At 38.4% G+C, this 13189-nt stretch overlaps 1 protein-coding gene across 1 annotated transcript; it reads right to left on the reverse strand.

Moving 5' to 3' along the window:
• Positions 1-825: 825 nt before the first annotated feature.
• Positions 826-6364, reverse strand: prim1 (DNA primase subunit 1). The gene is made up of 13 exons (XM_041799624.1): positions 5872-6364; positions 5563-5720; positions 5370-5476; positions 4180-4253; positions 3950-4086; positions 3780-3838; positions 3570-3679; positions 3334-3425; positions 3091-3223; positions 2942-3011; positions 2758-2861; positions 1157-1255; positions 826-1032 (listed from the first exon to the last, which is right to left on the reverse strand). The coding sequence occupies exons 1-13, from the start codon at positions 5978-5980 to the stop codon at positions 1013-1015; spliced, it is 1272 nt and encodes a 423-aa protein (XP_041655558.1). The 5' UTR covers positions 5981-6364; the 3' UTR covers positions 826-1012.
• Positions 6365-13189: the final 6825 nt, after the last annotated feature.

The following is a 13189-nucleotide window of genomic DNA, read 5'->3' on the forward strand; positions in this document are numbered from 1 at the left end:
AATATATGGAAGTTTTAATTCTTGAATTCAAAGACAAATAATGAAGTTTTCATGATATTCTAATATTTTAAGATACAGCTGTACATTCTATGCAATGTAAAAATGGCATTTCTGTTACCTTGCGTTAAGTTGCAAGTTCAAAAATATCAAATTTGCTGTTCTTGTTATTTAGATAAATTATTTCACTCTACTCAGTACAACTCTGAATTGTTGCTATTTGAGTTACGGTGGTCCCTAGCACCAACAGAGGTGCAATGACTTGATTGCAAGAAATGTTCTAATATCAAAAATGAAGTTTATTTGTATGGCACTTATTCACACCAAAAAAGTACTTCTAAAACCTCAATCCAACAATAAAAATACAATGAAGATCAAAAGGGGAAATTAAAACTAAAGGAAAACATGCCAATTAAGATGAAAAAATTAGGATTCGGCTGTGCGATATAGTAACAAAGGAACTCAGCAACTGATTTTAAAAATACTGCCCTTTTTCTTGAATTTCCTTCGAGTTCAATAAAGTATCTATCTAGCTTTTTTGCAACTTTAAGTATGCATAGTCAACAAATGTATACAGGGTGCATCATATCAACTTTTGGTTCAGAGAGAAAACCATGAAGTTATTAGAAGCTTTATTAAAAGCTTTCAATGAAGGCTGTGGCAATGACTGAGGGTTTGAGGGTAAATTTGATTATTATAATACATTTCCATTTCCATTATACTGGTGCGAATGATGTTCTTACATTGACATTGGTCACAGTAAACTTTTTCCATGCATGCAGTTTTCTGTTATTCTTTAAAATAATTAAGTAGAAAACTTTGAAAGTGTTGAAATAACAAATTTATTTTCACAAAGACTGTACAAAAGCACAATGAAGAAAACAACAAAATATCAGCATTTTACTAAGAAAGTCATATTGTAAGAAGAGGATTAGAAACGTATCATAAGGTGGGGAAAAACAGATTTGCTCATAAGGGAGATATTAACATGGCCTCTTCTGACTGTTGATCCTGTTCAAAATTCCTTTTGAAGATCTAAAACATAAAAGAAGAGATGGAAGAAAGATTGATTACACGAAAGTACAAGGAAAAATATTAAGACTAACAATAATGAAAACTTGTGATTGGCCTGACTTCACTGAGAAAGAAACAGACTCACCGCTTTTTTTGAGAAGTTCTCCTTTCCATGAGCGAGCCATTCCATCCAGGAACTGGTCCAAGTATTTAACATACTTAGCCAGACTTGTCCTCTTGTAATCTGGAAACATAAGTAATCCATTTAAATCTTACTGTTTTTAAAATGATTATCTTTCTGCTATTACTTAGAATAAGAGGGAAACAAGACACGATTATCTCTTAGAGGAATAGTAAGTAGAAAACATATTCAAGTCATTAGCAGCTTAACACATCTCATCAGGATAGAGGTGAATGTGAAACTTGGAGTGCAGTTAGACAGAAGTAAACCTAGAGAGACTAAAAAAAACAACATTTTTTCTGTGTTCCTATGCTCAGATATAAAGTGAGTATGCCATCAAAGGTCTGTTTTAAGAGGATGGGGGGTAAATTACACTTGAATTTGGATTGAAAAGTATTATCTGGATAATTATTTGATAGCTGCTTTGTTGACAGCAGGTAAGAAGGCTCTTACTAAAAGATGGATGACACCTGTTGAACCTACAATTAACAACTGGATAGATGTGACAACGGAGATTTACAAGATGGAAAAGATTACTTTTTTGGTCAATTTAAAACTGGAAAACTCTAAATTGCATTGGGCAAAGTGGGTGCAACATAATAGGCCTCTGAGACCTGATTCTGTGACCATTGCACAGTGAGGGAGCGCAGGTTTTAGCAATTTTTCAGTGATTATGTCTTTTTCTCCTCTTCTCAATAGATGATTGTTCTTATTTGCAAATTGGAAGATGAAAACTGCCACTTTTGTTTGATTGGACTATTATTATTATTTATTCCTTTTTCTTTTCATTATCATTACTTATTTTCTTTTTTCTTCTGTATCACTTTCTCTCTGTATGTAAATAGTTCCCTTTTCTTGGCTCCTATGAGTAGCCAAAAAAAAAAAAAAAGTCCAGAAAATGCATGTCAAAAAAGACCTGGAATTTGGAGTTATGTACACAAAGATCTGTTGGAATGATTGATTATGCATAATCTTGTGAAAATGTACCATTCCTCTTTCTTACATGTAAATGTAAGGACTGCGTTACTAGACAATAAAAAAAAGAAAAGTATTATCTCTTTTTAATTTCGTAATACTGCGATATAATACCATTACTGTCCAAGGCAAAAATAAATAAATAAATAAAAATAATAATAATAATAATAATAATACCGTGATATGAGTTTTAGGCCATACCGCCCAGGCCTTTCACATCGTCAAGCTCTTTTGTAGTTTATATAGGGTTAATTACTGTTTTTGGACAAACTGAAGTAATTTTCTGTTATTAATCTGTCAGGAGTTATTGAATTAGGCTCCATAGACAACACTGGATCAAACAATGCATTTAAAAAGCTTTTCACTTCCTGATCACAGGAATTAAAACATAATTTCTGCAACATCATTTTGGTTGGTTTGGATATTACGCCGTACTATTAAGGATGAACCTTACATCTTTTTTGGGCTACTAAAAAATAATAACCTAAATGACAAACCAAAAATTTTCAATGTAGGGTTTAGTGTGGATGTTACATGAAACAGAACAAGTTAAAGGCCGCCTGTGTGTGAGTAAAAGAGTCATAATTCACCTCTGATCTTTCGTTTCTCTGCTGCGTCCTTCTCATTTTCCTTGTCCTCTGATTTCTCCTCTTCTTCACCTGGCTTGGCTCGATCCAGCTCCTCACAGATCAAACTGCAAAAATGTAAAAAAGTGCTCTTACAAAAGTCCAAGCCTGCTTACAACAGCACAAGAAACATTGAATTGAATCCTACCTGATCGTGGGCACAGCAAAGGGATCAAAAGTGTCTAATTCTTTGAGGTCCATGGGGACAGATATGCGCCCTGGAAGAACAAAAACAAAATTATTTTCATAAAGTGTGTTTACAACATCCTTAACTGATTAAAGGAGACTCATACTGACCAGTTTTAGGATGAACACTGAAGGGGCTCTTTAGCAAGTGATTCACTCCTTTACTGACGTTCACATCCAGCCGAGGGTAACAGTACTGCAGCATGATTTCCTTCTCAAAGTGTTGGCCTTTTTTTGAAGTTGACTAAAAAATACAGAAGATTGTTCATTTTTTATTGCCTTCAGCTATCATATTTTAAAGTCAATTAAGGTGTCACAAATGTCATAGCGTGATGAAAGAAGAATTATAAAAACCTGTTTCCTGCTCGCTTGGTCCTTGATCAATTTCCAACGGCTCTCTGGTTTCTTCTCATTCTGGAAGTGCTGCTGTAATTCTTTTCTTACATGTAAGCACTGAGTTAAGGTCAAGTCACAGAAGTTTCAGGACTTTTAGACAAACTAAAGGACATGTAAAGGTCTTATACTGCATCATATCGGCTCCAATTCCTGTGTTCAGGAGATAATTATGCAATACTGTATGAAAAGGATATCTTCAGGGACAAGTCCAAGCACTTTGTCTACAGATTCCCTGCGGCCCAGAATATCCTGCTCCTGCAGCGCATAACGAGAAAAGTAGTGCTCCACCACAGTCAGAGATTCTCTGTTGGGACAGACAGCCTTAGTAATAGTAAATAACGCGTAAATATGACAACAAAAAGATTTTTATTAGGACTTAACTAAGAATAGAGTCTGATTCTTACCTAATGAAAGGATGAATCGGATCTGTCAGCACAACTTTCTTCACAGTTTCTTCACCTCCCTATAAAAATATAATTAAAGTCAATAGATGATCTCAAATAAATCCAAATGATTTAGGTTATAGGCAAATAAATAAATCCACCATCTAATTATCAGGTTTAAATAGTGCTACCTTAACCAGGCTGAGATATTCTGCAACAGCAGAGCGAGCTGCAACAGAGAGCTTCCTGGCACTTTCGTCACACACCCAGCAATGCACTCCTCTTCTTCCAGAATAAACCCAGAGCAGGTGCTGGAAGCCAAAGTCCTCTAAAAATATCACAACAATAAAGGAAAAGCAGTGCTACACATTGTTTTGTCTCTAAATCTTACAGATTTGACACAAACTGATGACAGACAAACCTCTGAGAGCTCTGTCCAGAATGCGAATGGCAATGGTCATCAGGGTCCAGCACTTGGAGCAAATATCTGCAGCACTGAAACAAAGAGGTGTCAAGTTAGCAGGATTTAAACCTTAATAATTATTATTAAAATAATTATTTATATTTACTTGTGTTAATACCTTGGCAACAAAAACACAATGTTGCCTTCAGTTGTACAGGGCTTTACCATATTCATGAGAAAAGATCATATAAACTCCCCCCTGATGGTATTCACATGATCACAAGTCTAATTTTTCCAAAACGTCAAGTTCCCACAGAACAGACTGCAGGCAGTCAATCTCTGGTCTCATAGGGCTGCAAGGAGGCCTGCCATGACTGCCTATCAATGTCAGGCGCTGGTGTCAGCAACACGTGCACTGGAACCTGAACATATGGAGGAATGTTATGTTCAGCGGTGAGTCTAGATTCTGCCAACGGCAGTTGGATTGTAGGGTCAAAGTGTGGAGAAGACTCGGAGAACACTATGCTGATTGCTGCACCGATAGAGTAACATTTTTTGGTGGAGGAAGTGTGATGGTGTGGGGCGGTATCTCCCTTACTGGGAAAAACGAGGCTTGTCATCATTTGAGGCAATCTCAATGCAGAGAGAAACTAAGACGAGATCCTGCAACCAGTGGAAATCCCATATCTCCCCAGTCTGGGACCAAACTCTATCCTCCAAGCTGAGTGACCAACACAACCATCTTGGCTGACTTGCGACGAATGCTGGTTGAGGAATGGTATGCCATCCCACAGCAGTGTGTGACCAGGCTGGTAACCAGCATGAGGAGGAGGTGCCAGGCTGTTGTGACTGTGTATGGTTCTTCCACACGCTACTAATGCTTCTAACAAATTGTTAAATTGCCAATATGTCTTGTTTCTTCAAACTTCAATCATCAAATCCACCAAACACCAAACAAGAGTCAATGGCAGAATCAGCTGTTTGGCATTGGCAGAGAAGATCTGGCAAATCTTTAATGGGCGCAACCCACATACTCAGCTCTGCTGCTCATCCCACAAATGTATGTTCCTTACAAATGTGGCAGCATTTAAAATGATAATAAACAGGATTTCCAACGGTATAAGCATTATTGCCAAGAGGCATTGTTACAACAAAAAAATAATCTACCAAACACAAATTTCCTTACTTTTTGTGCTAAGTTTATTTACCTGCAGCAGCTCCGGACATCATCATAATCCGTCATATCAATATCAAATACCAGCTCCTTCTCCAGGGCCTGGAAGGTTCCTGACTTCACTGTATTGTGTTGATTTGGCTGTGCGGGTTACAAACAGGTAAGAATTTAGCCAGCTCTATCTGCAGGGACATTAGTAAGAAAACACTAGATGCATGTAGGCTCACCCTGTGACTGTATATTGCTCCGATGTCGATCTTGTAAGGATTCATCTTCTGCATTTCCTTCTCCAGCTCTGCCTGAGTGCTGAATGACTGGTAGCGGACGTAGATGTCATCTTTGAGTGTGAAGGAGAACTCTCTGTTCTGAAAGTAGTTCTTCTGCACTAAAGTTACAGAGGATTTATGTGAACATTAATCATTCTGACCCAGTCATAGAGCTCTTATCACTCAAATGACTACAAAGCCGTTGATACAGCAGTCCGCTAACATAACTGTTGCCTAGTTTGGATAGCTATGTCTAATCTGTGTACTCACCTCCACCGTAGTTTAGCCAGCGGTAATACTGGGAGAAAGGGAACAGCCGACGGTAATACAGGGGTAATAAATCCGGCAGACTGGCCGGGTCATAGTCCGAAGACGGCATTGCCTGCAACTATATGGTAACAAACCCGTTAAAGGCGTAAAATTGTGAGAAACTGCTAGCTTACGCCAGCCACACGCTGTCAGTTCAGTATGTTGTTTAACGACGAGAGTAGCGCGGGAAAACACTCAAGCACAGAAGAAGACCAATGAGATGAAGCCCTGGCAAATGACATCGACTGAACGCGGAAGTATTTTGCTTCAGTGTCTTTCCAAGTTAATGTTTTCGTAACGTTAACAGGTACCTACACCGGTAAATACAACTTAAGTATAACACATGCACAAAGCGTCTACAGGGCTTTCTTGTATGGTGAGCCAAAAGTGCTAAACTTCGCCATTTTGTGAACGTTTTCTGCCCCTGAAACGCCGGGAAAAGAATCGCTCTTAAGGTGAAGCGCCGGAAAATTACGCCGTCCTCGCGTACCAAGCGCCCTAGGTTTCCGGCGTTTCAAAATAAAACGCCGCCACTCGCCGCATTTTATTTTGAAACGCCGGAAATTATGGCATTTGACCCGGTTTTAAAAACGCGGTGTTTAACACCGTGTAGTTTTATGTTAGCCAACTTCAAGTTCATTTGGAGAAACAAATGGCAGTACATCAGAAAGATGACATGCTGAAAACTTATGAGGATGGTGGCGGAAATGTGATTGAGTTTGATACTCTGGAGTTTTTAAATTGAAATGGTTGAAATTCTATAGACACTCTATATCGTTCCCAATTTGATATTCCAGTAGATGGGAGGAATAGACTTTCTATTATGTTGTGATTTTGATTGCAGCAGACTTCCTGTTAAGCTTTCTGCCTTCAGTTAGCAGGTCCTGCTCTACTGGAAGTTGATTTATAAACAGAATTTCACTCCACATTACACCCCTATATGGAATAATAGATATGTGCTCCTAAAGAACAAATCTGTATATTTAGAAGAATGATATTCCAAAGGAGTTTGGCCTGTTGCTCATTGTATGGTTGATGAGGGGAACTTATTAAGTTTTGAGCAATTTGTGAAAAATGTCAACTAACATGTACATTATGTTTTTTTTTAACAAGCTGATAAAAGCCATCCTAACCTCCTTGAGATCAGTGGTTAAGGAAGACATTATCCACTCTAAGGTTTCACCTAGACTGAGACAGCTCTGCATTCAAGGTACATATGCTCAGCCTGAGATCTGTATTGGTATAACTTGATGTTGGATTATGCCTGTTTTGTTTGTATTTACATAAAGTTCAATTAAAAGAAAAAGTGTTATGCTATCAGAAAATTTCCTGATTTGCATAGCCAGTACATTCAACGTGTTCACAACCAGAGACCTCTAAGTAAAACCAGACCAAACCAATGCATCCAAAAAAGAAAGAAGACAGTGCATACCTGTGGATGATGGTTTCATGTTATGTATTGTATGATAAATGGTGTGCTGGTTCATTCTGTATAAAAACAATATCTGAGATAGTACAGATTAAGCATAATGTTTAATTTTGCAAATGAGCATATGCATCAGTGTTGAATATTACTGAACTGCTCAGTCATGGTGTCAGAGTGTGAATCCTGATGGATACATATAGGGCTTAAAATCTATATTTTGCATCGGGGGTCGCGGGTTTGCGACCTGGCTTGGCACTGCTGCTTCTCCAGGACTGTGCCACATGAACTTCATTTTGGAATTGTCAACCTGGCCAGATGATTTGCTCATGATTTCAACTTTCATATTACATCATGTAGAAAAAGCATACATTTAATGAGGCGACCAATGCATTCATTCATCCACAATATAAATACACATATACATATATATATATATAGAGAGAGAGAGAGAGAAAGAGAGATGGGTAGGAAAACATTCATATTTCACAAAAACTTAAGCATGATCATCGTACTGTGAAGAAATTTGTGGCTGATTCAGAGCACAGATGAGTTTGTGCAGATAAAGGCATAATGAGGAAGGTTTCTGCCAGACAAATTCATCAGATTAAGAGAGCAGCCGCTAAAATGCAATTACAAAGCAGCAAACAGGTATTTGAAGCTGATAGGGTGTCTGGAGTCCCACAAACCTCAAGCTGTAGGATCCTCCAGAGGCTTGCAGTTGTGTATAAACCTGCATTTAAATGGTGGTGTTGGTATCTTCTAAATATTTTGTAGAAACAGGAGACTTTTTATATATTACCCTTTAGAAGACTTAAAAGCACTATATAATTCAATAACATCACATCAAATCTAAAAGTAGTTAATAAATTAGTGTAAAATAAATAAAACGCTACAACCAGAGCAGTTTCCCATGATATATGATTAAATGTAATGATGAAAAGTAGGGAGCAAAAAGTAAAAGTAAAATGTATTTTCTATGTATAAAGCCATACTCCGCAGAGTTCCTGACTCAGGACATCTGCCAAATGCTGCAAACATCAAGATATGTACTTGAGAAAAATGTTTTTTTTTTCTTTCTGATTCTAGTACCACAAAAGATTTACAGTGATGTCATTACTTTGTGTAGCTGTAATTCATTTTAACACCATTAGAGGGCAGAGCAGCATGAAAATTTTTACAAGGTTTCCACTGAGCATCATTTTAAGAAAGGAGATGGAATCATTTTCATTTCAGAAAATAAACGATACTGAATGATTTTTATTTAGTCTACAAGGAGACCCTGGAAAGAGAGGGAATGAAACTTAAAACAGAAGGATGTTTCCTCATTTTCAATGGAATGAGGTAAACATTACTCAGAAACAGGGTTCTGATTTACATTTCTCCTTTCTTTTTGTCTACATTGGTCTTCATCCTCCCTTCAGTTGGATTCAGATGTACTGTAGGCACATGCAGTGTAAAAGCATCACCACTGTTTAACATTTGGAAATGTTAAACCTTTCTATAGAGTCACGGTCTGTGGTGGTGCCACTTTTTCCTCTTAGAGGCTAGTTGGGGGGGTCATGCTTGCAATAATTGCTTATTAATTAAGCTTTTTAAAATACTATACTTCCAGCCTTAGTCTCAGATCAATCTTACTAACGTTCCCCTGCTCATACCAAAGACTGAGAGCACTACAGTCATGAAAGCTCAGCTATTGTACTTGGGGTATAAAATACAGAGCTCCTATGCATGTTAAATATGACTTGCTCTATAATTTTATTCCATCTATTTTATCTCCTGACTTTTCCATTGTTGTCATTCTCTATCACTTCTTTCTATGCCTGTCATTCTGTCTTTATTCCACACAAAAAAATTGAAATTTTAGAGTGTAAATGCCCAGGCCTTTTTTGCATGCAAACCACTCTCTTTTTTTCACATCCATTATCTCATGATACGTCTTTAATCAAAAACCACCTTTCCCCTGTAATGGTGAATTAATACAACCATATCATTTAACTAAGACACTTCTATTCTTATGCACTCAATTCAGCCTTCTCTTTTTGTCCTCTCTGTCAAAGAGGAGCGTATTAAAAGTGAGGTCTGCGCTCCATCATGAAATCACATTAGCATAATACTGTATATGAAATACCTGTGCACTAATAGCAATGAACTAGTTTATCCTTTGCAGCATCACTGAACTTGTTATAAGCTGAGGAGCAATTAATAGACAAGCCTTACTGAAACAGTTCTGCTTGATGACTGCACTTGTATTTATGGTAATATCTTTAATCATACCCTGATTTACATAATGCAAAGCGCTCAACCACATCGTACTTGAATTATGTTAATTCTGTCCCTGTGAGCCATAGTGGATTTTTTTTTCTTTCTGGTTTGTCTTGGAAATTACTTGGACTTGTAATTTACACTCATTGTCTTTTGTGTCAACTGTAGATTTTCCCAGTGTTTGTTAATAATTCTGATGGGAATTACACATGGCAGATGACATAAACTAACCCTATACTTTAATAACTCTGCTTTCCAGAGTCTTCACATCCATGTAATCATCATTAGATGTAAGAAATGCCTCCACGGATACACACAAGTGCACATGCTTATGCTCAAACAACATTTTTATGGAGAAAGTAAGGTAAGATGCTGAAAATGTAACTCTCAGCAGTGTGTATGATGAATGTAGGTCAGACAATCTTCAAGTGCCTGCTGCGCATTTTCAACCAGCACCTGGGTCTCCATGGAGTCATATTTTGAGGTTTTATAAGAGTCAAAATAATTTCAGGTGACCAAGTGTGCCTCATAATGCCTTTCACCAAGAAAACATGCAGTGGCACACACAGTCTGGGTCAGTAGAATTATTTTTAACCAGCGTCTGCCATGATTCTGATAAAATGACCGAATGTTATTGTCTCAACCCCTTACATTATTTTGGTCTTTATAAAGAGTCACAGCTGGACATGTGGGGGTTATAGAGTTGTAAACTCTCTGACCAGTGTGTGACAGACATCACGTTCAGGTTTCTGTTCTTTATAAGGGGTACCAAGCAGCAACCTCAGGCAGGGGCGTAGCTAGGGATTTTGGGCCCCAAGAAAGAATATTGCACAGGGCCCCCCTTAACAGGCTAGCCAAGCAACAAATGTTGCACCATTTTTACAGATATCTATGCATTTCAATGTATTTTTGAACCATAATTTCCAAATTTATGAGCTGTATTTTAATTATGGTTAAATTAAATGTACTTGCATAATTTTATTTACTACACCATTTGGACATTTTTATGGAGGAGCAGGGGCCTTCCCAGTTTTTTTTATGTTATTCTATTTGATACAAGTTTCAGTCTGTTGACTGATTCATTTGGTCACTTTTGATTCAATAATGACACTAATTACTAAGAAAAAATAAAAATAAAAACACCTTTTTGATTGCAGTCTTTCCAAGGGCCCCTCTCTACCGTGGGCCCAGGTAATCAGTACCCTTTTCCCCCCTGTGCTTCACCCATGACCTCAGGTGCTAAAAAAATTAATTCCATGATTATTCCATGTCTGTCATCAGGCAGATCCATCTTACAAAGCTCTCATCTCAAATAACTGTGCCAGGTTCAAGAACAGACCTGACCGATCAGCGTCATATGAGAAGAACACAGTGGAGTTTGGTTATTCTGTAAGCCAAAGGCTGCCACCTATGTAGCAATGAGCTTGGGTGTAGCCATACAGTAGCGTCAGTTTTATCAGAATTGTACCACATTTCTTTACTAAATAAAGAACAAAGAGCAGCACTGAAAGCTTGTTATGATGGAAAAGATGTTTTTGCTCTTCTCCCGGCCTGCTTTAGCATTAGTTTGTCAGATATGGGTAGGGTTTAATTGTACCATAAGGCAATAGCAATGGCTGTCGTCTGTGTAGCTTGGATGTAGCTATAGTGTAGCAGCAGTTCTATCTGAAATCGCCACTTTTCTTTATTCAAACAAGAGCAAAGAGCCACACCTTCAACCTCTCCTAGCAGTTATGTTTTTGCACGCCTCCCAACTTGTTAAATGCACAGGTATCGTAATTTAAACTGCACAAAGATTCCTCTGCAAGAAAGCTGTCATAAATATCACATGCAGTAGCAAAATGTAAAACACAGACTGTTATACTGTACTTGTAACTTAACTTTATAGAGTCTTGCATATAGGTATAGTTAGGGGAGTAAAAATAGGGCATCAGGGAGAGAAGAATCAACTGCGAGTAGGCGTGTGTGATCATTTCCATGTTGTAGATGTATACTGTGGGTATGTTTGAAAATGAAATGGAGAATTTAGAAAGATAAGTCAGACATGGACACTGTCTCTATCTGTAGCAGGCAGCAGGTGCAGTCGATGGCCCCATTTAGAGTTTAACATTAACAGCATCAAAGTGACGTTTGTGACAGTCCAGCAGTTGTTTCCATTTATGTTCTGCACAACTCGCCATGCTCCACTTCCTCTCCAAATGGCTCACTCTCCAGATCTCTCTAATAACTCAGATTGATGAAGCCATCTGTCATCTGTTTAGGGTTGGGAGGCGTGCTTGACCCTTTGCTGAATGCTGCATATTATCAAATATAGGCACATAGACCGCCAGTCATATGCTTTATGTAAGTAATGATCAAGTAATACAAGTAATACATCACACTGTGGGTTTGCATATAACATGACTGCACAAGACACTTATAGGCATTAAGGACAATATTGAGATCAAATTCTGCATGGCTGGATTTCTGTTATTGTGTAGAATTTCTTCATTCAGCTAAGATGGCATGTGGCTGAAGATCTGGCTGCTGACACAAGATATATCACACATGAAACATTTTCAGACTCCTTGATCAGGTTTTCCTGTTAGGTAGTTCAAAAATAACTACTGTGTTTATTTTACAAGGGTTGCTCAGTGGTGCGGTGGTTCTGGTGCCTCACAACAAGAAGGTTCCTGTTTTAATCCCCCCTGGACCACGCCTTTCTGCGTGGGGTTTGCATGATCTTCCCATGCATGCATGTGTTTTTCAAGTTTTTCCAAGCTGGCAAATGAAAGCTAAGCAGGCTTTAAGGGTTCTGCACTGAGGAGAGGCTTCTGCCTTGCCATTCTGCTATAAGCCCAGTTCAGTGGAGGACTGCAGTGATGGTTGTCCTTCTGGGATTTTGACCCGTCTCTACACAGGATCCCTGGAGCTCAGTCAGTGTGACCATCAAGTTATTGCTCATCTTTCTTACCGATATAACATAGGTGAAAAAGTTATGTAATAAATCAATTTCTTGCACTTTCTTATAAGAATAACAAATGGTATGAAAACTTGATAAAATAAATGAACATGAGCCTTCACTTTTTCCACTGAGGGCCACATACAGAAATAAATTTAGGACGTTGGCGCCACTTTAATATACATAAGATGAGGTATATGACATTGATTAAGTCAGAAGCAGAATAAAGGAGGAGCTGGGGTGGAGGAAGGTTGTAAGAGCAGCTTGCAGAGAGAGCAGCAGAGTGTGGCCAGGCAAGAGAAGTTTAAATAAGGCAGCATGAGAGCGACTGCCAATAGTGTGCTTAGAGCAAATCAGCTTGCCGTCAGCTGATGAGGGCTTGGTTAGATCAGCTGACTTGGGCAGAGCTTGACTCCATGGCCTGCCTGAACAATAATTTCCAGGCAGAGTTCAGGGGGCCCTGTTTGCCCCAGTTACCACTGGCTCAGCCCCTGGAAAGTTTTTGGAGCTGCTATTTGCTGCCGAAACTCATCAGGGAGTTAGAAAACATGACATTTGATTGCCAAATTCAAATGTGGTCCATGTTTCATTTCATGTCTAGAATTTGCAAGCCAATCAAAATTGGACTGCGGCTGCATTTGCCCTCCCAG

The sequence above is a fragment of the Cheilinus undulatus genome, linkage group 11 (assembly GCF_018320785.1).
Source record: "Cheilinus undulatus linkage group 11, ASM1832078v1, whole genome shotgun sequence".
Taxonomy (NCBI): Eukaryota; Metazoa; Chordata; class Actinopteri; order Labriformes; family Labridae; genus Cheilinus; species Cheilinus undulatus.